This window comes from Hyaena hyaena, unplaced genomic scaffold (assembly GCF_003009895.1).
Source record: "Hyaena hyaena isolate Hyena2069 unplaced genomic scaffold, ASM300989v1 scaffold_44, whole genome shotgun sequence".
NCBI lineage: Eukaryota > Metazoa > Chordata > Mammalia > Carnivora > Hyaenidae > Hyaena > Hyaena hyaena.
The window spans coordinates 4,851,133-4,875,134 of record NW_024080676.1 but is presented as its reverse complement, the minus strand read 5'-3'; the positions used below and the strand labels follow the sequence as shown (position 1 = coordinate 4,875,134).

The window sequence follows — 24,002 nt, the reverse complement described above, 5'->3', positions numbered from 1 at the left end:
TTTTCCAATACCAAAATATTTATTTTGAAATTTAATTTAGTAAAATACTAAGATTAAAGATTCAGTTCCTCAGCCACACAAAGCCATGTTTCAAGTGCTCAGTACCCTCTCGTGAGCATTACTGTTCTAGACTTTTTTGTGTATTTTTTTACCCAAATTTTGTTAGGTTTAAGATCATATTTTATTTTTATTCTTATTTTTTGAAGGTTTTATTTATTTTTGAAAGAGAGAGAGAGAGAGAGAGCACAAGCCGGGGAGGTGCAGAGAGAGCGGGGCATAGAGGATCAGAAGTGGTTCCACACTGACAGCAGAGAGCCTAATGCGGGGCTTGACCTCTTGAACCACAAGACCATGACATGAGCCAATGTCAAATGCTCAACCAGCTGAGCCCCCCGGGCGCCCCCCAGATTATATTTTATATGTAGTGTTCTGCAGCTTTCCCCCCACTGAATGGTATTTCTAAATTAACGTAGTTGTTCCTCATTCTTTTTAGTAGTTGTGTAGTATTTCCATTTGTCATTACTTACTATGTAGTAATAGCGCTTTTTTATTCCTCTGTTGATGCTGCTGTGTCGTTCCAGTTTGTTGCTGCAGTGAACACACTTGTACATAAATGTTTGCAGTGTCGGGCAGGGCTTCCTGTAAGAGACAGAGTCCTAGAGGCGTAATTTTGGCAAACATGTCTGAGTCTGCCTGTTGGCGAGGCCTCGTGGTGTGTACCCCGGACTCCGAATGCGGTCCATCTTGTCTCCCTGTAGGCTTTGTCAGGAGAATAATTTGTGAAGGAACAAGGAAAAGAGGCCAGTGTCGGGACGGGCTCAGATCTTAATAGATGTCAGAGGTGCCTTCTCCCTCCCATGCAGATCTGTGCTGTTCTGGCTGCTGTCACTGAGGTGATTCGCTCCCAAGGAGGGAAGGAGACAGAGACTGAGTACTTTGCTGCACTGGTGAGTGGGTGTGACTTGGAAGTGGGTGTTCAGAACAGCAGGTGATCCCAGCAGTAGAGAGAAGGGTGCTCCTGGCGTCTGAAGATAGGGCAGGACACCCTTGAATAGGGGAAAGTGCTTCAGGGGAGTGTGGCTGGCTCAGTCAGAAGAGCATGCGACTCTTGATCTCCCCCACTTTGGACCAAGAGATTAACCAAACCAACCAACCAAACAGACAGACAGACAACATAACGACAAAACTGCTGTCATTCTCAGGTGGCTTGATAAGGCTGATGCTGTTTGCCACATTGTCATTCTAGAAAAAGAATCCACTACTCTGTTTGTTGTTGTTGTTGGCAAAGTGTGGCCAGGGGTGGGCCTGGGTTGGGGAGCCAAGACCCTTTAGTGGGGTTCGCTAGGCTATCAGAATTATCCCCATACTAACACTAGAACATGATTTGCCTTTTCATCTCATTCTTTCATGAGTGTGCTGTGGAGTTTTCTGGGAGTTACAGCATGTCTGATGATACTATTTTGAAGGCTAATTGTGCTCACGTATGCTTGTATTCTAAAATGTTCTGAGTTTTAATTTTTTAATATGGTAAGTATCAGTAATATAACCTATGTAAACAAAACCTCTTTGGGTGATTCTCCAAAAATGTTAAGAATGTAAAAGTTTGAGAGCCACTGCTGGCACAGGAGTTGGCAAACGTGGCCCATGGGGATAACCTGAACCATGGCCTGTTTCTGGACAGCCTTAGAGCTGAGAATGCTTTGTACATTTTTAAAGGATGGTTCAATAAACCCAGAAGAATACACAACAGAGACCATATATGGCCTGCAAAGCCTAAAATGTTTATTATCTCGCCCTTTACAGAAAAAGCTTTCCAACCCCTGCTCTAGAATAATGAGATGAGTTAGATAGAATGAATGATTTCTGTCACGTGCCCGGCACGTTATGATTTACATATAGTAATTTGGTGAAGCCTCACAATTTTCATCTGTTTTACAAGTGAGAACACTGAATCACAGAAAGGTTTAATTGCTAGCCTAAATCACACACTGGCATAGCCGGGATTTGAACATCTGATGCCAGTGGTCTTGGTCATAATCATTCTGCCGGGCACGTGGCATTCCCAGCACCCCGTTTGCCCAGCTTACACAGCTCCCATTCACACCTTGTGGTCTGGCCCGCAGATGACAACAATGGAGGCAGTGGAGTCCCCTGAGTCTCTGGCTGCTGTAGCTTATCTGCTGAACCTGGTCCTGAAGCGGTGAGTCCCGGCTCTGGTGTGAACCCCAGGTCTCTTGTGGAAAAAGGAGTGCAGGCAGGAGGAACAGGATCAGGGAACTGTTAGAACAAGAGGAGCGCCTGGGCGGCTCAGGTTATGATCTCATGGTTTGTGGGATTGAGCCCCATGTTGGGCTTTCTGCTAGGCATGGAGCCTGCTTAAGATTCTCTCTCCCTCTCTCTGTCCCTCCCCTGCTTGTGTGCACAGGCATGCATGCTCGTGCGCGTTCTTTCTCTCTCTCTCTCTCAGGAAAAAAACAAAAACAAAACAAGATCCTTAAGTCAGGTGGCATTCCGATGAGGCGCCCAGGGTGGCTCAGGGGAGCGCTGATGCCTGGGAAGGGGGTGGCCCCGCTGCAGTGAGTGGGGCCGGGGCATGGGCTGGGCTGTTGGCACCAGGATACCTGGAGGCCTGCAGTTAGGGGGGAGGTGGGGAGAGGATTGAAGTGAGCTAGTACTGCCTACCTTGCGGGTAGCAGAGGATGGGTGGTGAAGGAGGCGTGGAGCTCGGTGCCGCGGCAAGCACGCTGAACTGGTGTCAGCAAGGGTGGCCTCCTGTCTTGACTCCTGCTTACTTGCTGAGCATTTGGGCCAGCGCTGCTTCCTTCTGTTTACCCTCCTCCTTCAGACCCGGGCTGGGCCTGCGCCAGCTGCTTTAGGAGGCCCCTTGGGGTTCTGAGCGTTTCTCTTCTCTCCCCACAGCGTGCCCAGCCCCGTGCTCATTAAGAAGTTTTCTGACACCTCCAAAGCCTTCATGGACATCATGTCCACTCAGGCCAGCAGCGGCTCCACCTCTGCCCTCCGATGGGTTAGTGTCTGAGTCTGCTTCCCCACTGCCATCTTCCCAAGCCCCACAGATATGGCTGGAGCTTGGATGTTCCCTGGGTCGGGGGATGGAAGGAGGACATAGGCCCTTTGTGAGGTATAGACCTCAGATGGATCCCTGTGCGATTTTCTGGAATTGGTGACAACCAGGCTCTTTTCCTACCTGGCTGAAGCGGGTGAAGCTGAGAGACTCTGACTTTCTTCTCAAGGTCCTCTCCTGCCTGGCCACCCTTCTGCGGAAGCAGGACTTGGAGGCCTGGAGCTACCCCGTGACCCTGCAGGTGTTCCATGGGCTTCTGAGCTTCACCGTGCACCCTAAGCCCAAGGTGAGGCTGCCTGGCCCCCAGAACATGGGGGAGGGCACTCTAGTAAGTGCGCCAGGGCGGGACTGTCGGAGTGGGATTGAGGAGGTTGCCCTGGGGACTGGGCACTTGCCCAGATGTTCTACTTTGTATCTCTGACGCCTTATTTGCTTAGCTCTGGAGCGTGAGGGGCAGCTCCCCGGCCTCCAGGAGGCACGTTCACCGCCCGGCCCTCCTGAGTCTCTGCTGCCTCAGTGGTTCGTGCTTGGCTTACTGCGGTGGCAGGAGGGGGCAGAGTGGGGCTTTACGGCCCCACAACCTCAGTTGGATACTCGATTCACTGCTTGTGTGTGACCTTGGGCAGTTACTTACCCTGTCCAAGCCTCAGGTTCCTAGCTGTAAAGTAGGGATAGGGATACCATCCTTGCTGCAGGGGTGTGTGGAGACTTCGGTGTCCCTCACAGGCCAGCACAGCTCCTGGCTTATAGCGGGCGCTCAGGAAATGGTGGGCAGCCGCTCCACTTCCTCCGGAAATGGAGGGCAGGGAGTATGTAATGGTAGCAGCAGTCCTTGAGCACTCAGTGTGCTCAGCACACTGTCCCAGGGAGGTGCATGCCTCTTTCCCTCACACTCTCAGGTCTCTGCTGAAATGTCACTTCACTGGAGTGACACTTTCCCAACCACTATATAAAAACTAACAGCACTTGCCGTATTGTCTGCAAAGTACTTTTAGCTTCTGGCGTATGTGTGTTTGTTTGTTTTCTGCCTCCCAAGCACAGTGTGAGTTATTTGCTCTGGTCACGGCCAGACCGCCAGCTCTGAGCACAGTTCCTGGCTTGGCATACACTTGGTATTGCTGGGTGACTGACTAAAGGAGCGAATCCCTGTAGGAAAGATGAGGGCACCGAAGCTCAGAGATGAAGCACTTGGCTTGCTCAGGGCCATTTGGTGACTCAGTGGGAGAGCAGGGATTGGAACGAGGTTTGTCTCATTCCCAGCTCAGGAGTCTGCACACAGGAAGGCCTGGGTACAGCATCAGCCACGTAGGAGGCATGCCACCGATGCTGGTTGGTTGGTTGTGACAAACGCCAAAGCTGCTGGTTGGATGCTGACCCAGCCCTAACCCCAGCCCCCCTTTACTTGCCCCTCAGATCCGGAAGGCTGCCCAGCATGGAGTGTGCTCGATCCTCAAGGGCAGCGAGTTCATGTTTGGTGAAAAAGCCCCTGCCCATCATCCTGCAGCCATTTCTACGGCCAAGTTCTGCGTCCAGGAGATTGAGAAGTCCGGAGGTGGGAACCAGCTTGATGGCAGGGCGGATGGGGCCAGAGGCCAGCCTGGGAGGACGGGGCTCCCTGCAGAGAGTGTGCTGGAGGCTCAGCGCCCTCTTGTCTGCCAGGCTCCAAGGAGGCCACCACCACCCTGCACATGCTGACGCTGCTGAAGGACCTGCTGCCCTGCTTCCCCGAAGGCCTGGTGAAGAGCTGCAGTGAGACTCTCCTCAGGGTCATGACCTTGAGCCACGTGGTGAGCTCAGCCCAGGAGCCAGAGGAGCACACCGGGGTGGGGGGACTTAAGCTTCAGACCCGGGCCCGTGGTGCTAATGCTTGGGAACTTGGCTGTGCAGGCCGGAAGCAGGGCCTCAGGTCTCCCCATCCCAACCCTGCTCGTACCTCCAACCAAGGACACCAGCCATCCTGTGTTGGGTAGACCAGGCGCTCCTCAGGGTCCTGGTCCCATTGGGAGCTGGCCTCAGGGATCAGGTCAGAGGCAGGGCCGTGGCGGGGCTGGTAAGGTGCAGCCCTCTCCTGGGTCGAGCTCTGTTTCAGTCACAATCTTTCTTTCTTTTGCTTATTTATTAACAGGTCTGTATAGTGGCTTTAAAGATAAAGAAACCAGCCCTGCATTTCTGTCATGCTGGCAGAATTCTGTTAATCTTTATGTATTCTCTGGTGGTGTTTGTTTGCATGCATGTTTTAAAGTATGCATCATATAAATCACACGATCGTTGTTTAAAGGAAAAACCTTTTCAAAACAACTTGCTGTGTATACTTTCAGACATTTTTTTTTGACAAACCAACATAGATAAAAACAGGAAAATACAGGCATAAATTATAGCATGTACACCACTTATAGTCTGCTTTTTTAGTCTGTTAAAAGTATTTTGTTCATGTTTCTTTGTTACCTTTGTTTAAATCATTTCAGAATTTTCAGTGGCTGCCAAGCCATCCTAAAGTGACCGTCCTCTGAGTGTGTGGGTGTGGGGGGCATGCTTGAGGTCAGGGCCCTGGGTCTCCCTCCAGCCCAGCTTCTGGAGGAGGAGGTTGAGGAGCCCAGGGCAGCCATGGACTTTGCGGTTCCCCACTAAGCCACGTGTCTTTTCCAGTTGGTGACAGCCTGTGCCATGCAGGCCTTTCACAGCCTCTTCCACGCCAAGCCCAGCCTGGGCACCCTGTCAGCAGAGCTCAACGCCCAGATCATCACGGTGAGGCCTGATGGCTGAGGGGTGGGCAGTGCTGTGCTGCGGGGAGGCCCATTACTTGTCTACAGAGTGAGGTTGAGGGGGCTGGATGGGCTGCCCCAGAGGAGGAGGCCAAGAGACCAGCAGACAGGAGGCAGGCGTCCAGGAGACTGGACACCAAAGCCACATCAGTGTCTACAGGAGTTGGGGTCCTGAGCCTTCACTTACTTAAGAAACTGTTTCAGCATGGCGTTGTGGTATAACCCACGTTTTGAGCAGAGGCTCTCAAACTTAGGGATCCCTGGATGGATTTGAGGAAGGGGGGCATAAACACCCCCTAAGTGATTTGCGAAATGTGCATGTGTGTAGCCCATGTACACTTCTCCACGGAAGGCTCTGTGGCTTTTATGAGAGCTTAAAGGTTGTGTGACCCAAGTTTTACTGCTTCTAGAGACTTTGATCTCATAGGAGCAAAACTGGAAGGGCTTCATGGAGCAGGGAAAGGCAGGACCTGGAAGGCCAAGGGGGCTGTGAGTTTTGGGGCCACGTGTGCGGGCCTGTCACTGGGACGCACTAGTGTGTGGGGATGGGAAGGGGTCATTATCATTAGGCTGCTGCTGACACACTTGCTCTGTCACCTGCTTATTCCCTGTACCCCCTCTAGGCCTTATATGACTATGTTCCCAGTGAGAATGACTTACAACCCCTGCTGGCTTGGCTTAAGGTCATGGAGAAAGCCCACATCAACCTGGTCAGGTAGGGGTGTGGTGGAGGGGTGTCGTGGGGCCTCCAGCCAGGCTTCCTGCTCTGCAGTGCAGATGGGAGGGTCGTGAGAGAGGAGCCGGAGGGGGGTGGCGGCATCCCCTTGTTGAGTGTGCTATAGACCAGCTTCTGTGGTTATGAGGCAGAGGACAGGGCAGGGTGGTGTGGCCTGTCAGCCAGAGCCAGTGTTCTCCTCCCGGAGCAGTGACGAGCGAGCTCCAAGGAGCACCCAGGCGGGCTCAGAGCACCACACTAGGGCGCCAGGGGTGCCTGAGTTCCATCCTGGTTCTTGTCAGCTCCTGAGTCCTGTATAGCTGCTTTCCTTCTCAGACCATCTCGTCCACTTTCTGTGGCTTCACCCCTCTCTCCACCTGGGTTAATGGTTCTCGCCTCTGGGGTTCACAGTCCTGCAGACCCAGGTTCTGTGTGTCTGTTAGGATACTCTCATTTGAGCTGGGCCCCTTAATAGTAGCCACTTGATAACTCCACTGTTTTGGAATAAGGAGAGAAAATAAGTGTGTCAGTTGGTGACTTGCATTTTGCCTGCAGCAAGGGTCTCTAAGGCCTGGTGGAGGGTCTCCGCCATGCTGTGCCTGTCCCCGATCTGCTGAGGGATTCCCGTCGCCTGCTCTCAGGCACTGTGCTGTGAGCTTCATATCAGTTGCTGCTTGTCACTCATCACAGACTCCTAGGAGAAAGGCCTAGCCTGTTCCATGAGGCTGACCCAGAAGCACTGTGAGGGAGCTAGTCACACTGCAGCTGAGGAGCAAAGGCAGGTCTCCAGCCCATGTCCTTCTCTGCACATCCACCTTTTACCTGGAGGTGCTGGAAAATGGCAAAGTAGCCTTACCGTCCCCTTCTCAGTATTAATCCTGCCAGGAGCCCTCCCACGGTTGTGCCACGAATCACTTCCCACGCTGTTTGTTAGAACGGTGTAGGTCATGACAACCCTAGAAACCAAGAAGCAACATAAATGTGCCCGCTGAGAGTACTGTTCGCTATACAGTGAGATACTATGAAGCCGTTAGAAATTACCAGAGTGGATACGTGCATGCTGACATAGACCCCCCAAGACATATGGAGAGCAGCGTGGGTGGTACAACTCTGCGTACTCTGAAGCAGGACTTAACCGGGGTGTGAATCCTGCTGCCTGCCTGTCACTAGCAGAGTGGCCTTGGGCAAGTTACTTGACTTTTCCGTGCTTTAGTTTCCTTGCTTATAAAATAGGAATGGTAATAGGACTTAATCTCAGTGGTTGCAAAGATTAAGTGAATGAATGTGTGTTACATGAGCACTTGGCATGTGAAAAGTGGCAGGTAGATGTCAGCACATGTCACTACTTTATTTGTTCATGTGTGTATAACAACTCTTGGAAGAGTGAGAAATCTAACCTTGATATTCCCCTGGCAAGTGCATCTGAAGTTCAGTCTAGGAGAAAGTTGTGATCATGGAAGCATGCTGTATATTTTATTCTCTGAAGACCTATTTGAATTTTTCACCATGCATGGCTATTACTGGAACGACAGCACTTTTTTTTTTAATTGTTTATTATGGTTTATTTATTTTTGAGACAGACAGAGCATGAGTGGGGGAGGGGCAGAGAGAGAGGGAGACACAGAATCCAAAACAGGCTCCAGGCTCCGAGCCATCAGCACGGAGCCCAACGTGGGGCTCGAACCCATGAACTGTGAGATTGAGCCGAAGTCGGACACTTAACCGACTGAGCCACCCAGGTGCCCCACGACAGCACTTTTTAAAATTCCCCACTATGGGGGTGGGGGAGAGGGGAAGGCGGGTGATGGGCATGGAGGAGGGCACTTGTTGGGATGAGCACTGGGTATTACATGGAAACCAACTTGATAATAAACTATGAAAGAAAAAAAATTAAAATAAAGGACTTAACATTATATTCTTAAAAAATTAATAAAATTGCACACTAGAAGGACCCTGTGGAACCCGGCAGATCAGTGACTGTCACTGGACCTGGGTATCTGGTCCCTGAGGCCCAGGGTCAGGCTCCACAGAAGACTTTTGTCTTGACAGACTGCAGCGGGACCTGGGGCTGGGCCACCTCCCTCGCTTTTTTGGAACTGCAACCACCTGCCTCCTCTCCCCGCACTCTCAGGTGGTGATGGCTGCCACTCAGAGCCTTCAGGTACCCTAGCCCCAGCCCCAGGTTTAGTAGGGGAAGCAGGGAGCGCAGAGGATTCTGCTGGCTGCCCTGTTTCCCCCGGAGCTCACCCTGGACCTCCAGCTGAATCTTGGGAAGGAGGTTCTCGGCGGGGAGATCGGCCTAGAAATGTCTAAAAGCAGTCACCTGGGAGGGCTCAAGGGCATCAAGGGCTGCTTTGCGCTAGACAGCTGTGGCCTTTCTTGCAGGAGATCCTGAAGGAATGTGTCGCTCCCCACATGGCCAGCATTGGCTCTGTGACTTCTTCAGCCTCAGGCCCTGCCCAGTATGTCGCCAAGATGTTCAGGTGAGAACGTAGCATCCATGTTAGGAGGGAAGGCGTTCCTCATAGAAAGTTCCTTGTAGAAAGTTCCCTGTAATGACAGGTGTCCCACTTGTCACTTGCTGTGGGCATGCGTGCAGTGCCAGAGCAGCCGCTGTGGATTCGAGGCCTGGCCACGTTCCAGGGCCTGTGATGCGGTGCTCCTGAGTGTGGGCTCTGGGCCAATCATCTAGGGCAAGTTCCTCTGTGTCTGTATACCTCAGGATCCTCATCAGAGCTTACTAACGGAGGTGAGGATTAAATGAGGGAGTGTGTGGAAAGTTCTCAGAACTGTATCTGGCACATAGTTAAGCGCTTGGTGAATAAAAACTACTAGTGGTCCCTGCGGTCCTGGAAGATAAGTGCTGACCCTAAGTTTACAGGTGGGCAAGCCGAGGTCGCCCAGCTAGGAAGTGGCAGCCTGGCAGCTGAGCCCAGTCTGACTCACGTGCCGTGCTGCCCTCCATACCTGTGAGAGGAGCCATTCAGACACAGCCGCTGGCCTTCCCCCGCCCTCCCTGTGGGCAGTGAGGAGCCTCAGAGCACCACACACCCTGGGCAGTCCCGGGGAAGGGGCCTTGGTGTATCCCCTGGGTCGGCTGCTCAATTCCAGGGTGTGGTGCTTTGGGTCCTGCTCCCTGTTAAGAAATAGGCCTGTTGCCTGTGGATACATCTGTGATGAGGTTTCAGGAAAACTCAGAAATAGAGCCACCCCCACCTCTAGCTCACCCATTTCCCCCTCCCAACTCCCTACTGGCCATTCTTTCCTAAAACTTCCAGGGCCCTAGACTGGGAGATAGAGCCAGCCTGGTGCAACTCTCCCCACTGCCCAGACCACCTGTCCCTACTCTGGCATCCCATATCAGGTCAGCCTGGGAAAGCATGCAACAGTGACCAAGCATGGGCTTTGGAGGCCCTGTATGGCCACTAGCAGAGTGACCCTGGCAGCTTATTTCAACTCCCTGAGCCTCAGTTTCCCCATCTGAAGATGGAAGAACTAATGTGCATCACAGAGTTATTTTAAGCAATAGGACTACATAAATGAACCTCAGCACAGGGACTACTTCATAGATGCTTATTCTCCCCCTTGGTCTTTCCTGGAGCTCCACCCTTACTGGCCAGCTGGTGGTCTGTAGCTCCCGGTGCCAGCCATTGACTTGTTGGTTGGGGCCCACGTGAGAACAGACTTGGCCCTAACTGCCTATTCCCTTGGCAGGGCAGTGGAGGAAGGCCTGACGTACAAATTCCACGCGGCGTGGAGCTCCGTCTTGCAGCTGCTGTGTGTCTTCTTCCAGGCGTGTGGGCGGCAGGCCCATCCTGTGATGAAGAAGGTGAGCTGGGGAGCTGCTGGGGCGAGGGCAGGAGGTGGTGATTGGGCTGTCGGTCCTGTGTCTGGTACCTCTGCACTTTAACCCGCTTTACACCCCGCTGGCACCCACAGCAGGTGCCTGGTACTATGTCTCCAGGAAGGTGACTGAGCCCACATAGGGGAAACAAGACGAGGGGTAGGACCTCCCTGGGCCCCCTGCCAGGAGCTGCTCACCAGTCCTGGCTGGAGTGGATGGTTTTGAGGAGGAAACTAGTGTGACTCTCTCACCCTATCCGCTATCTTTTTGTTTTTAATTCTCTAAATTTTCTATAACAAGGGATTATAGTGTTTTAAGCAGCCTAAGGTCCCAGAGAGGTTACTGCAGCCCAGAGTAAACCACTTAAGGATCAGGGATTCTCCCATGGATCCTCTCCAGCTCCGGGAGAGGGTAGGGGCCTGAGGTCAGCCCCCAGGCCCCTTATCAGCAGCTCCCAGCCTCATGGGGCTTGCACTGACTTCCACCATTGCTGGTTGGAAGAAAGGGGCCACCTTGGGATGGCAGGGGCTTCCTCAAGAAGCCTGGCTCCTAATAGATTAGGTTGACAAATGTGACTTCCTACAGGTAAGGCCCTGGGGGCCAGAGGGTACAGCTCTGTCTTGAAGGGAAACTACTCCTCAGCGTCGGCTAATTTGCTAATTGTCACATGTGAGTCTGTCTTTTTGCCTTTGCCAGAGTTTCCCATTTTCCTTTTCTTTTTTTTTTAATTTTTTTAATGTTTATTTTATTTTTTTAGAGAGAGAGAGAGGCAGAGCGTGAGTAAGGTAGAACAGAGAGACGGGGAGACACAGAATCTGAAGCAGGCTCCAGCTTCAGTGCTGTCAGCTCAGAGCCTGACACGGGGCTCGAACCCATGAACCCTGAAATCATGACCTGAGCCGAAGTTGGATGCTTAACCAACTGAGCCACCGAGGCGCACCCCCCCTTCTTAAAAAAATTTTTTTTATGTTTACCATTTTTCAAGATAAACTGGAAATCTGCATTTGTATGTGAAATCTGATTCTTATGGGTTACTAACGAATACAGATTTTTTTTTTTTTTTGAGAGAGAGAAGGAGCATGCATGCAAGCAGGAGAATGGCAGAGAGAGAGAAAGATTATCCCAAGCAGGCCCCAAACTGTCAGCATAGAGCCAGAGTCAGAGCTCAAACTCACAAACCGTGAGATCATGACCTGAGCCAAAACCAGGAGTCAGACCATTAACCAACTGAGCCACCCAGGCACCCCAAGAATACAGACTATTTTAAAATCTTGGGGCTTGGGGAGTGGTCAGACTGCACCAGATTAAATTTGGTTGTTAGTTTATGATCTCTGACCTAGAGCTTAACCTGGGCCCATGCTCCTGACCTCATCTTCTTAGACACTTGGGCCCCGACTGAACTGTGGGTGCCTGTTGTGTCAGCGTGCCTCGACATGTAATCTCTTGTCTTTTTGCGCCAGTGCCTCCAGTCCCTGTGTGACCTGCGCCTCTCCCCCCACTTCCCTCACACGGCAGCTCTGGATCAGGCGGTGGGTGCTGCGGTGGCCAGCATGGGCCCCGAGGTGGTTTTAGAGGCTGTGCCTTTGGAAATTGATGGCTCTGAGTAAGTGTGATCCTGGCTGGCTGTGTATGGGGCCCCGGGGGGTCCACCGGCTCTTTCTCCTCCAGCAGGGCGTTCACTCGTGGGGGTGAAGTCTGTGTGTGCCACGTGGGGCTCAGCCAGAGAGGCCACAGCAGGGCTTGGGCTGCTCGGCTCAGCAGGCGACATGCTGCTGGGCATGCTGCCCTCTAGGACGTCCCCTCCTCCTCACTGGCCCTTCCCTGCATCCTCCCAGAGAGAGCCTCGATTTCCCAAGGAGCTGGCTGCTGCCTGTCATCCGGGACCATGTCCAGGAAACACGACTTAGTTTCTTCACCACCTACTTCTTGCCCCTGGCTGCCACCCTGAAGAGCAAAGGTATGGGCCCCAGCTCAGTCCTAGAGCCTCGGCTGGAAGGTGGCAGGAAGGGCTTCTTGTCCAGCACCCCCAGCCCTGGAACACTGAGCAGTGCCCCTCTGCCAAGCAGGTAGCCAGCCCGTGCTTGAGTGCCTGCCTCAGGGAGGCTGTCCCTCTCTTTGCTTTGAGGACTGGCCAGACATCTCCCCTGCGGCAGGCACGCAATGGCCTTGTCTCTTGCTAAGGAAATAATTGGAGAAGTACACACCAACTTACACATATGCAGAGCTGTTCCTAGTAAAAATCTGACACAACATACGTGTCCCTCAGCAGGGTTCTGGTGAATTTAGTTATGATAAAGCCCCACTATGAGCCACACTGTGGTCTTTGTGAAGAAAGGTAAACCTTATGTGGGAACAGGCATGTTTAGTAGATGGTGAGTTGAACAGATTAGATCCAGATCTCAGCTTAGCCACGCCACGGCTGGGTGACTTTGGGCAAGTTGACTGAACTCTTCTGGGTCTGCTCCTCATGAGTAAAATCAGGGCAATAATTGCCACGTGCAGTTTAAATAAAGTAGTCACATCACAGCCGTTCCACAGCCTACTGCTTAGAAACCTTGTTGTCGAGATAAACCAGCTTTCAGAATAACATATATATAGTACAGTGCTGTTTATGCTTTTAAAAGTGTGTATGTGTTTAAAGAAACATGAAAAAGAGGTGATGGCTCTCCCTGGGGGAGGAAGATTATCAGGAGACATCCACTTCCAGTTTTATGGTATTTCAATTTGTGGGGAGGGAGGAATCACCCACATGCGTGTTTTCATTATTGGGCTTTTGGTTTTGGTAAAAATGAGGCCTGCTGGCCCAAGGGGTGCCCAAGGTCCCACTGTGTCCTCATGTCACACTGCAGCGATAGATCTGGCCCAGGCGGACAGGACGGTGGAGTCCAAGATCTACGATACACTCCAGTGGCAGGTGCGGGGTCACATGGGGGGGGATGAGGGCTGGATGGTTCAGGGGCTGGAGTTGCTGGGCGTCACTGTCCTTTACCATCCCCCTCCCCAGATCTGGACTCTGCTGCCTGGGTTCTGCACGAGGCCCACGGACGTGGCCGCCTCCTTCAAAGGGCTGGCGCGGACACTAGGCACGGCCATCAGTGAGCGCCCAGACCTAAGGGTCACCGTGTGCCAGGCCCTGCGCACCCTCATCACCAAGGGCTGTGAGGCGGGTATGTGTGGGCTCTGGGGTTGGGGGCTGGCAGGGGAATGGCTGCGATGGCCCGGGTCCCCTGGCCTGCTCCGCCTCACTGCCTAAACCATAGCGAACTTGGGGCTTCTGCTGGGGACCCCAGGAGTTAGCTTTCAGCATTCCTCTTCTCTCTAATTCACCGTGCTGACATCTGCTGGGTGTTATCCAGTCGGTGTTCGGGGCTTTAGTGGGTGGCTAGCTCTTGGCGGATGCACAGGACAGAGCCATGGAGGACAAAAATGCCTCTAAGCTGCAGCCCCAGCAGCCTCTGGGGCGGGCTTGGCTCCTGCTACTTTTATACAAACTTCGGTCCTCCTGCCAGAGACTGACCGTGCGGAGGTGAGCCGTTTTGCCAAGAACTTTCTGCCAATCCTCTTCAACCTGTATGGGCAGCCCGCGGCAGCCGGGGACACCCCAGCCCCTCGCCGGGCCGTGCTGGAAACTGTGAAAACGTACCTCACCATTACAGACCCTCAGGTGAGTGGGTGGAGCAGAGAGAGGAGCCCTGTCAGGTGAGTGAGGGCTGGGGCAGTGGTGGTGCAAGGGCCCCACCTCCAGGGCTCTGCCACCCGGGGGACAGGGCACTGGATACCAGCGGTGGCTGGCTGGAGGCTTCTGAGTGGAGGGGGGCAGGGTAGTACTCTGTCCCAGAGAGTACAGTTCTGGGACCTGCTCCTGCTCTGTACTTCTCTCTTCACCACCTCCCTCTCTTCATTCCCTTGGGGCTGCCAGTTGGTGAACAGCTTCCTGGAAAAAGCCAGTGAGAAGGTGCTGGACTCTGCTAGCTCTGACTTCACTAGGTAAGTGTCCCACTTAAGTTGGGGCAGCCCAGGGAGCCCAGACGGTATGTCTGGCAGAAGCCCTGTAGGTTCTCTCTGGAATTATTTAGGGAAGTCTTGAGTTATTGAATGTCCCAGCTCTCCCGTGAGACCTAACTGGCTCCTCCTTCCTGGAGAGGCATTACAGCTTGCTAGGGAAGGCTCAGGACTCTGCTGACACATGGCCTGGGTTCAAATCCCAGCTCCCTGCTTAGAAGCCATGTGACCTTGCACGGGATACTTACCTACTCCATTCCCTCTGCGTCTCCGTCTGTGAAGTGGCTATGATATTAGTACCTCTAACAGGATTGTGAGGACTGAAAGCTTTAAGACACACAAAGCACCTGGAACAGCACCTGGTACCTTACGGGTGCTAACTCAGTGCTAGCTGTGATGGTTGTTCACGGGCTCCTTCAGGACCCCTTTTCTTCCCTCCCTGACTTCTCCCACCTCCTCCGTTCCCAGCAGATATAAGACACTGATAGTCTGTGCCCTTTTCCAGCCTCCCTAAGCCTGTCCTTGGTCTCTTGCCCTGAGCAGATTGTCCGTCTTGGACCTGGTGGTGGCCTTGGCTCCTCACGCGGATGAAGCTGCCATCAGCAAGCTGTACTCCACCATCCGGCCTTACCTAGAGGTGAGCCGGGCAGGCTGGAGTCCCACATGACCACACTTGGGGGACATGGGGACCCTTTGGAAGGGCAGGACTTTCTCATCTAGACCCTATAGGCAGATACAGAAGTCCAGGGCAGGACCACCTCGGCTCAGGAGAGGTGTCCTGGAGGAATAGCCATGCCTTTGCAATAACAAGGAGTCAGGGCAAGAAGGGGAGGGAGGGCGCTCCAGCTGGCAAGGTGAGTGGGCACACAGGCCTTGGTGCGGTCTGGGCACCGCAAGTCTCCCTGCTGGGTGAGCGTTACTTGAGGCCAGTGAGTGGAATGGATTGGAGGGCTGGGGGGCTTCTCTTCCTGTAGCATCCTCTGCCTGACACGGTTAGCCTGTCACTGTCCGTACTCAGCCGACCCTCTCCTCAGACCTCTTGAGCTCTAGGGGTGGGCCCACGTTCTGAGTTTCCCCAGTGCTGGTCACGGTTAGTCGTGGCTGCTCTGTGACTTGTCGGACGATGGCGTGTATGTGTATTTAGGGGCTGGGGGAGGATGTGTGGGGAGCCCTCAACCTCCCTCGCTCACCCATTCCTGACCACCATACACCCTCCCAGAGCAAGGCCCATGGAATACAGAAGAAGGCCTACCGAGTGCTGGAGGAGGTGTGTGCGAGCCCCCAGGGCCCCGGGGCCCGCTTCGTGGAGAGCCACCTGGACGACCTGAAGAAGACCCTTCTGGACTCGCTGCGGAGCACTTCCTCGCCTGCCAAGAGGGTGAGGCCTCCACCGCAGCTGCGCTCTGCCCACAGGAGGATGGGCGATGCTGGGAGGGGCCCACCGTAGACAGGGGCCTTCAGGGCCAGGTGGCACTGAGGGGTCCTAACTGTTGTTCCCCCCCTGCCCACAGCCCCGCTTGAAGTGCCTCATACATATCGTGAAGAAACTCTCCGCGGAGCACGAGGAGTTCATCAGCGCCCTCGTCCCGGAGGTGAGGGGTGCAGGAGGGTGTGTGCGCTTTGAGGAGTTCCTTGGAGCATGGCTTCTGCAGACCTGTCGGGACCAGGGGAGAACAGTATTGGGGTTGGGGTGGCCTCAGTTTTCCGCCCGGGAGCTTGGGTGCCCCGACCTGCCCCCTTTCTGCTTCAGGCCACCAACCAAACCCATGGTGGCCGGCTCCAGAGCACGCGCTCAAGGGAGTGTCTGGGCAGGTGATCCTGTGCACCAAGGAGGTGTCGGTGGGTGCTCGGAAGAATGCTTTCGCCCTGCTGGTGGAGATGGGCCATGCTTTCCTTCGGTTCGGCCCAAATCCAGAAGGTGAGGTGTGGGTGACCCAGGGCTGGGGTGGGTGCTTGGCTCATGGGACTGCTGGGAGGCACCGCTCCAAACCGCTGGCTGTGGGCGCACCTGGGCAGGCTGTTCCTCTCTGGCCGGAGTCCCCTCCCTGGGGTGCCCAGCATGCGGCACGCAGAGTGGCTCTGCTCAGATATGATTATGCTGATCTCGCCTTCCAGAGGCCTTGCAGCGCTACCTTGTCCTGGTCTACCCTGGCCTCGTGGGCGCTGTGACCATGGTCAGCTGCAGCATCCTGGCCCTGACCCACCTCCTGTTTGAATTTAAAGGTGAAGGCTGCTTCCTTGAAGGCCTGGGGAACCCTGGGAGTAGGAAAATGCCCAGAAGGTCAGGAGGGTCACTACCAGAATGGGATAGCTACCACCTTCCTTCCTTGGGGGAGAGAAAAAGAGCCAAAAGCAAGCCAAGCTGCCTGTGTCCCCTCCGCTGCCCGTGTCCTCTTCCCCGCCTACCCGCATCCCACTGTCAGGGTGGATCGGAGGAGCTCAGCTCTCATGCCCAGCTGTTAGTCCTGGTCCCGCCTCTCAGCAGTCATGCCAGACCTTGAGCAAGTTTATGAATCTTTTAGAACTTTAGTTTCTTATCTCTAACATGGGGGAGAAAAACTACCTTCTCACAGGATGGCTGTACTCTAGGGAGAGTGATTAGGACCATGCTGGGCACACGGAAGTCCCCCAGATGTTAGCTCCTACTCATGTGACCGGGCAGGGGTGTTGGATCTGGAGGGGGTTGTGGGTGTCTCTGACAGTGGCCCTCTGGTGGCCCCAGGTCTCATGGGGACCAGCACAGTAGAGCAGCTGCTGGAGAATGTGTGCCTGCTCCTGGCTTCCCGTACCCGTGATGTGGTCAAATCGGCGCTGGGCTTCATCAAGGTGGCTGTAGTTGTCATGGATGTGGCACACCTGGCCAAGCACGTGCAGTTGGTAGTAAGTGTCCCCTTCCCCCCCAGCGGATGGCAGCATGGCCTCTGGCCTGCCAGCATGGACCCGTGAGCATTGAGGCCAGCAGGTTCCAAGTGTCTCTAGCTGCATGCTATGTTGTTTCTCAGAAGGTCCTGCAGGAGCTCTGGAAAGGACCGGTAGGGTGATGCCCACTCAGTGGGGGTAAGGAAGGTGCATGGTGCCCAGGCTGCCTCTTGTGACCCCCTCTACTGCTCCTCAGAAGCAAGGGCTCCGCAGGGCAAAGGTCCATATGCAGGGCTACCCTTTGTTCTGCAGATGGAGAAACTGAGGCCAGAGATTTCCCCAGGTCACAGTGTTAGTGAGAGTAGCTCTGGGACCAGAAGCCAAAGATCAGGGCTGACCCACGGGGCTCTCCCCCAGCAGGGCCCTGCATCTTGCTTTTTCCCCTCTTGAGTTTTGTCCTTCTGGGTTTGAGGAAGCTCCTCTGGACACCCCTGCTGGGCTGCGGAAGGGCCCAAAGAGCCCTCTGGTACTGGGTGCCTGACCCCTCAGCTGGGCATAGGGTGTGCTGCCGGCTGGCTCTATCCTCCAGACTGTCTGCCCACTACATCCACTCTATCACTTTTTCACGTCCCGCTGGTTTGGGTCATGTCAGACCTCTGGGTCCCTCTTGCCTTTTGTTTTCATATCTGGCCTTGGGTCAAGGCAAGAAAGGGCATATGGGGGTCACGGTAGCCTGCCCCTGGTCTCCCCAGCCTGCAACCCAACTGGGGACCAAAGATCCAAAGATGAGAAGGGCTAGACGAGTAGTCTGTCATAGGGTTCTGAGAATCAGTAAGAGCCTGCCTGCCTGCCTTCCTTCTTCTGTTTTAATGTCTATTTATTTTGAAAGAGAGGGAGAGAGAGAATCCCAAGCAGGCTCTGTGCTGTTAGGGCAGAGACCGCAGAAGGGCTCAGTCCCATGAACCACAGGATTATGATCTGAACTGAAATCAAGAAATCAGAGACTTAACCTTAGACTGAGCCTCTCAGATGCCTCTATAAAGGCCTTTTAAAGGATCACTGGGGCCCTGTGCTTCCAGCCCCATCGAGAGACACTGTAGATCGTGAGATCTGCCACCCACACGTGGGCCTCCGCCAGGCCTGATGAAGGTGTGAGAATAGTCCGGCCCGAGACCAATGCAGGGCTCAAGTGAAACCTAGGTGTTAGGACAAAGTATGGGCCGTAGAATGAGATAGACCTGGACCTGGGCTGACTGCTGCCTCTGGCCATGTAGCAGCGACTCAACTCTCTGTGCCTCAGTTTCCTCAGCTGTAAACTGAGAGTGATGATCGTATCTACTTCATGGGGTTGTTCTAAGGACTCAGTGAGGTCCTTAGATGCAGGCTATGTGCCAGCCACTTTAGAAGACTCTAAAGCTGTAATCTTGGTAGGGTAGTCAGGGATTGTCACGAAGGAGGATTTAGGGGGAAGGTGGAGGGCTGCCTAGGTTGTGGAAACACCATTGGACCAAGGGGTGAGCCGGGCTGCTCTGACCCTTCCCCCTTAGCTGGGCCTGTCGGTCCTGTGTACCTGGTCTGCACCACGGTGAGAGGGCAGAGATGGTGGGGGGCGCCCCTGAAACCTTGGTGCTCTGCCCGCCAGATGGAAGCCATTGGGAAGCTCTCAGACGACATGAGGCGGCACTTCCGCACAAAGCTTCGGAACCTGTTCACCAAGTTCATCCGCAAGTTTGGGTCTGTGCTCTGGATTGAGGGGGAGCAGGGGAGGAGTTGAGGGGCTTCCTGTCCCAGCAGGGAGCCCGCAGAGAAGGGGCTGGGCTGGGGGACTGAGTCCCTCCCCGTGGCTGGAACCCTCCTCTGCATAGCACTCTCTAACCAGTGGGCCTCACCAGCCCTCGTCCCTCAGGTTTGAGCTGGTGAAGGGGCTGCTGCCCGAGGAGTACCACAAAGTCCTGGTAAACATTCGGAAAGCCGAGGCCCGAGCCAAGAGGCACCGTGCTCTGAACCAGGCTGCTACGGAAGAGGAGGAGGAGGAGGAAGGAGAGGAACCCGCGCAGGGCAAAGGTGACAGGTAAGGCCTGAGGTGGGGTCCTGGGAACCCGGTCTCCCTCCACCCGCAGCCTGCCTGGGTCATGCCCAGCCGCCCCTGCTTCTCCTGGGAACACCCTGACTTGGGACTTCTCTGCACTTAGCATCGAGGAGATTTTGGCCGACTCGGAGGATGAGGACGCTGAGGAGGAGGAAAGGAGCCAGGCCAAGGAGCGCCGGAAGCTGGCCCGACAGAGGAGCCAGGCGTGGCTGAAGGAGGGTGGCGGGGATGAACCCCTCAACTTCCTGGACCCTAAGGTGGCCCAGCGAGTCCTAGGTAGGCAAAAAGTGGCTGGCACATGAGTCCAGAAAATAGGCTTGCCTTGCTGCCAAGGTCAGAGGTTAGGGGTGACTTCCACAGAGCCCGGTGGGCACCTCTCGCCGCCATTGGGTGCACGTCGCTATGTTGCAGGCATCCATCCGGGGCCCAGACCTGGGCTCATTGGTTTGGATGGGGCTGTGGGTGGGTTAGGACTGGTCTTCCACCTCCTCACTGCCTGACTCTCACGCCAGCTACCCAGCCTGGGCCCGGCCGGGGCAAGAAGAAGGACCACGGCTTCAAGGTGAGTGCCGATGGCCGCCTGATCATCCGGGAGGAGGACGACGATTCTGCCACGGCCAAGATGGAGGAAGAGGAAGGCACTAAAGGTGGGACCACCACCCATTCTCAGGGCATACCTGCTTCTGGTGCGGGCAGGGCTACACTCGCTTGGTCGTATATTTACTCATTTGTTTATTTGCTCATTCATTCCATGACCCCTTGTTGGGGAAGTGTAGGTAAATACAGATAACGAGGGGCTTGTATCTAAGACAACTTCCTCAAACTTTGAATTTCTCAAACTTCTTTGACCACGTTGAGACAGCTTTACATTGCAACCTAGCCATCTATACAATATGTACATAATTCAAAAAGAACTTTCAAAATGCTGTACTTCCTCTTGACCATGTACAGTGCACTTTGTTGGCCTCTGTTTATTCTGCTCTGTATCTTTCCTTCTCCCCCTTTTCCTTTTTTCTTTCTCTTTTTTTTTTTCTTTTTAATGTAAACTTGGCTGAGGCCCGGAAGCTCATTTAGAGGTAGAGTCAGACTTTCAGGGTTTAGGGGTGACAGCCCCTTCCTGACTGCATTATCTCCTTTGTCCAGGAGACACTGTGTGTGAAGTCTCTGAGTCCTGTTGAGTCTTTCCTGTTCCTTCTCCTCCATGTCATCTGTTAGATCAAAAAGCCTCAGTCTTTAAAATTTATCTGCCTTCCTCTTTTTTTTTTTTTTTTTTTTGGTTCCTACTGCTGTGATCCTTGGGCCCTCGACTCACTGCAACCTCCTAATCAGCATTCTCACTGCATCCCCTGCACCCAACTTACCAGCTGTGTGGCTGTGGACAATTATTAACCTCTCTTTGCCTTAATTTCCTCATGCCAAGATGGGCATAATGCCAGTACCTACCTCAGATGGTTGTAGATGAAATGGGTAACCAGAACAGCCATGTGCATGCTTGGTGTAAAGGTGACCACACTATTTCCTGATCTGGTCACACGACCGTCCCCTCTCACCACTTTGTACTTTCCAGGCTCCTTGCTCCCTTCTTGGCCCATATGTCCTTGGTGCTGAGAACTCCTCTCCCTCTCTTTCTTCTCTGTGGGGGAGGGGCAGAGAGAGAGGGAGACGCAGAATCCAAAGCAGGCTGCTGGCTCTGAGCTGTCAGCACAGAGCCTGACATGGGCTGAACTCACAAACCGCAAGATCATGACCTAAGCTGAAGTCAAGACGCTTAACCGCCTAAGCCACCCAGGCGCCCCATCTGCCTCTCTGCTCTTAAAGATCCAGTCTAAGTGTTTTTCTATGGCTTTTCCTTGGCCCCCAGCTTTCTGGCCCTGGCCCCCAGCGCTCCCTGCAAGCTTGGCCCTGGCTGCAGCCCTTAGTCCCATGTTGTCTCCTGGCATTATCATTCATTGATTGACTTCGCCTGAGTTTGCCCTCCCTCCAACTGGTCTCTTTCATACTTTTAAAAATACACATACTGATAACTTTTTAAAGAAATTGTGGTGTAAAATACACACACCGTAAAACTTACCACAGTACCTATTCTTAAGCATGTGGTGGACTGGTGTGTTCACATTGTTGTACAGCCAACCTTCTGAACTCTTTTTACCTCTTAAACTGAAAGTTTGTACCCATTAAGCAGCAACTATTGCCCCCACCTCAGCCCCTGACAACTACCGTTCCAGAATCTGTCTCTAATAATTTGAATTTGAATATGCATTTAGGTACCTTGTGTAAGCGGAAAGATTATTTGTCTGTCTGTGACTGACGTGTTTCACTCAGCATAATATCTGCAAGGTTCCAGAATTCCCTTGGTCTATGCAAGCACTTTGCCCATTTTTTATTGAGATGTTTGTTTTGTGTTGTTGAGCTTGTGGGAGATCTTTACGTGTCTTTGAAAACCCATTCTCTCATTCATTCTGTAGGGTGCTTTTTCAGTCCACTGATGTGTCCCCTGACCCACAGAAATTTCAAAATTTTGAGATAGTCTGATTTACTTTTACTTTGGTTGCCTGTGCATGTTTTTGATTCATACTTTGATTCATCCCCACACAGTGTTCAGCATGTATAGGGCCAAAAAAAAAAAGGATTCAAGCAGAATGAGGCTGTCCTCTTGGCAAAGCAGAATGTATGTGGGGCTGGGTGCGCCTGAGTCCCCAGGAAACCCAGGGCTTTCTTAGGGTCTTGAAAAAGGCTGTATTTGTCTCAGGAGTAGGATCACCACTTCCTTGAGGGGCTGTTGGCCCTGGGGCCTGGGATGGGAAAGACAAAGGGGCAGTCAGTGTTCAGGGGTCTTGTCTCCCACAGAAGGATGCAAGTTTTCTGGAGTTGCCGGCTCATCAGCCTGCTGAGCCAGGAGGAGGCAAGGGGAAATTGGTGTGGGCTTTGGGACATCAGGGGTGCTCCCTGTGTGCTCACAGGCCTTTCTTTTGGTTCCAGGGGAGGATGAAGAGATGGCTGACCTGACGGAAGACATGGGTGTCAGGAGTGTGAGTACTTCCTCTGATGGGGGGCTGTGCCCTCAGGGCAAAGCCTTGGGCTGACAGCTTCTCAGCCACCTCTCCCCAACCCCTCCCCTGACCCCTGTCCCAACACGCACACGCACACACACCCCTGCCCTGCTTCCTGAATGCACAGGAGACCCTTGAAGCTATGTGTAGCAGGCAGTCCAGAGGGTGTGGTGTGCAGGTATGGGGCGCAGTGTAATGGCTGACTGCTCCATGGCGCGTGGGAGGGGGCCCAAGGCACCTGATGCTTCTGTGCTGGCCGAGTTGTCCAACTGAAGGAAGAGAGAGCCCTTTGTGTCTCCACCGAGGGCACATGCTGTGCAGGCTGCAAAGGCAGCAGCTGGCCTGCTTGTTCCAAGGGGCAGGTTCCTGTGTGGGGCCGTTGAGTGCGAAGGGGCCCCTGCGTCACCTCGCCTGATCATCACAGGAAACGAGGACTCTATCATCCCCATTTCCAGAGGAGGCTTATAGGTCATAAGTAGCCTGCCCAAGTTCACAGAGGTTGTTAGATGCAGATGGGATTTAAACTATGGCCTTCCAGCCTCCTGAGCCCAAGTACTTAACCTTGGTACCTCCCAGGATGAGTGAAGCTTGTCACATGCCCCACCTGAACCAGCGAGGGTGATGCGGGCCCAACCCCTCAGTGTCCTTCCCAAGCCCAGCCAACAGCACTTTTGAGGGTGTCTTGGAGCGGTGTCTTCCCTCTCCATCTCACAGGCCATGGCCAGCCCATCCAGCCTTCCTGGGTGTCCCCGTCGGGGGACAGCTGCCTAGGCAGGGGTACAGTATTAGTGCAGATGCAATCCCTGTGGTCCCATCTTCAGCCTAACCTTTCAAACTCCGTTCGTCCTGTAAATCTTGTGGAATTATTGGGTTGGCTTGATGAGATTGGACACGGCAAGTGCACAAGTGTAGTACCTGATGATCTTTCCCCCAGTTACTGCTTTCGTTAATGTCCTGTTCACGAATGTCCTATCCCTGGCCAAATGCCCATCTACCTGCCAGGACCAAGGAGCTACCTGGTTATCAGAGCATTGCACCCATGCAGAGTTCCTAGGTGAAAGCCAGATGTAAAAAACCAGAGAATTATGGGGTCAGATGGTAGCTGCGGGTCTGAGAGGCCTCTGATGCAGGAGGTCCCCTCTGAATAGGAGCGTTGAACCAGCTAAGCTGAGGTCAAGATGCCCGGACAGGCACTTGTTGCCCTGGGACAGGAGTTCTATGTGAAGCATGTAGACGAGATTGCAGTCCCGGCCTGCGCTGGAAGTTACTTCTGCACTGCCTAGCTGTGTGATCTTGGGTAGTTCCTTGCCATCTCTGAGCCTTGGTGTTCCCATCTGTAAGTGGGGGATTGAGTGCTTGGCAGAGGACCTTTCCTGCTAACACAGTTTGCAGTTGCTTTCACTGTGAACATTAATGAGGATGGTCGTGTACCCTTGTTAATGAACTTTGTGCACCGCTTTATAGAAGAAACACCAGAAGCTCAAGCATCAGAAAGAGGCTGATGATGAGGAGCTGGAGGTGCCCCCTCAGTACCAAGGTGAGGCTTCCAGTCTTCCCTCTTGGGACATGGTGTTCCTTATCCCCTGCATTAGACAGGGC

General features: G+C 53.6%; 1 protein-coding gene across 1 annotated transcript in view; it reads left to right on the top strand.

Annotated features, from left to right (window-relative positions):
* The window catches only part of RRP12 (ribosomal RNA processing 12 homolog), a 29,075-nt gene that overhangs the window by 2,104 nt on the left and 2,969 nt on the right, over positions 1 to 24,002 (top strand). Inside the window, exons 3-31 of the mRNA XM_039230196.1 lie at positions 864 to 947; positions 2,124 to 2,200; positions 2,920 to 3,025; positions 3,252 to 3,368; positions 4,496 to 4,634; positions 4,742 to 4,869; positions 5,729 to 5,827; positions 6,468 to 6,559; positions 8,609 to 8,720; positions 8,945 to 9,042; positions 10,274 to 10,388; positions 11,864 to 12,006; positions 12,239 to 12,360; positions 13,253 to 13,317; positions 13,408 to 13,570; positions 13,913 to 14,067; positions 14,323 to 14,390; positions 14,949 to 15,042; positions 15,625 to 15,783; positions 15,917 to 15,997; positions 16,218 to 16,323; positions 16,521 to 16,628; positions 17,128 to 17,285; positions 18,907 to 18,998; positions 19,171 to 19,335; positions 19,457 to 19,629; positions 19,866 to 20,000; positions 22,333 to 22,382; positions 23,868 to 23,940. Coding sequence (XP_039086127.1) covers positions 864 to 947; positions 2,124 to 2,200; positions 2,920 to 3,025; positions 3,252 to 3,368; positions 4,496 to 4,634; positions 4,742 to 4,869; positions 5,729 to 5,827; positions 6,468 to 6,559; positions 8,609 to 8,720; positions 8,945 to 9,042; positions 10,274 to 10,388; positions 11,864 to 12,006; positions 12,239 to 12,360; positions 13,253 to 13,317; positions 13,408 to 13,570; positions 13,913 to 14,067; positions 14,323 to 14,390; positions 14,949 to 15,042; positions 15,625 to 15,783; positions 15,917 to 15,997; positions 16,218 to 16,323; positions 16,521 to 16,628; positions 17,128 to 17,285; positions 18,907 to 18,998; positions 19,171 to 19,335; positions 19,457 to 19,629; positions 19,866 to 20,000; positions 22,333 to 22,382; positions 23,868 to 23,940 — 3,277 coding nt within the window. The remainder of the gene's footprint in view (positions 1 to 863; positions 948 to 2,123; positions 2,201 to 2,919; positions 3,026 to 3,251; positions 3,369 to 4,495; positions 4,635 to 4,741; positions 4,870 to 5,728; positions 5,828 to 6,467; positions 6,560 to 8,608; positions 8,721 to 8,944; positions 9,043 to 10,273; positions 10,389 to 11,863; positions 12,007 to 12,238; positions 12,361 to 13,252; positions 13,318 to 13,407; positions 13,571 to 13,912; positions 14,068 to 14,322; positions 14,391 to 14,948; positions 15,043 to 15,624; positions 15,784 to 15,916; positions 15,998 to 16,217; positions 16,324 to 16,520; positions 16,629 to 17,127; positions 17,286 to 18,906; positions 18,999 to 19,170; positions 19,336 to 19,456; positions 19,630 to 19,865; positions 20,001 to 22,332; positions 22,383 to 23,867; positions 23,941 to 24,002) is intronic.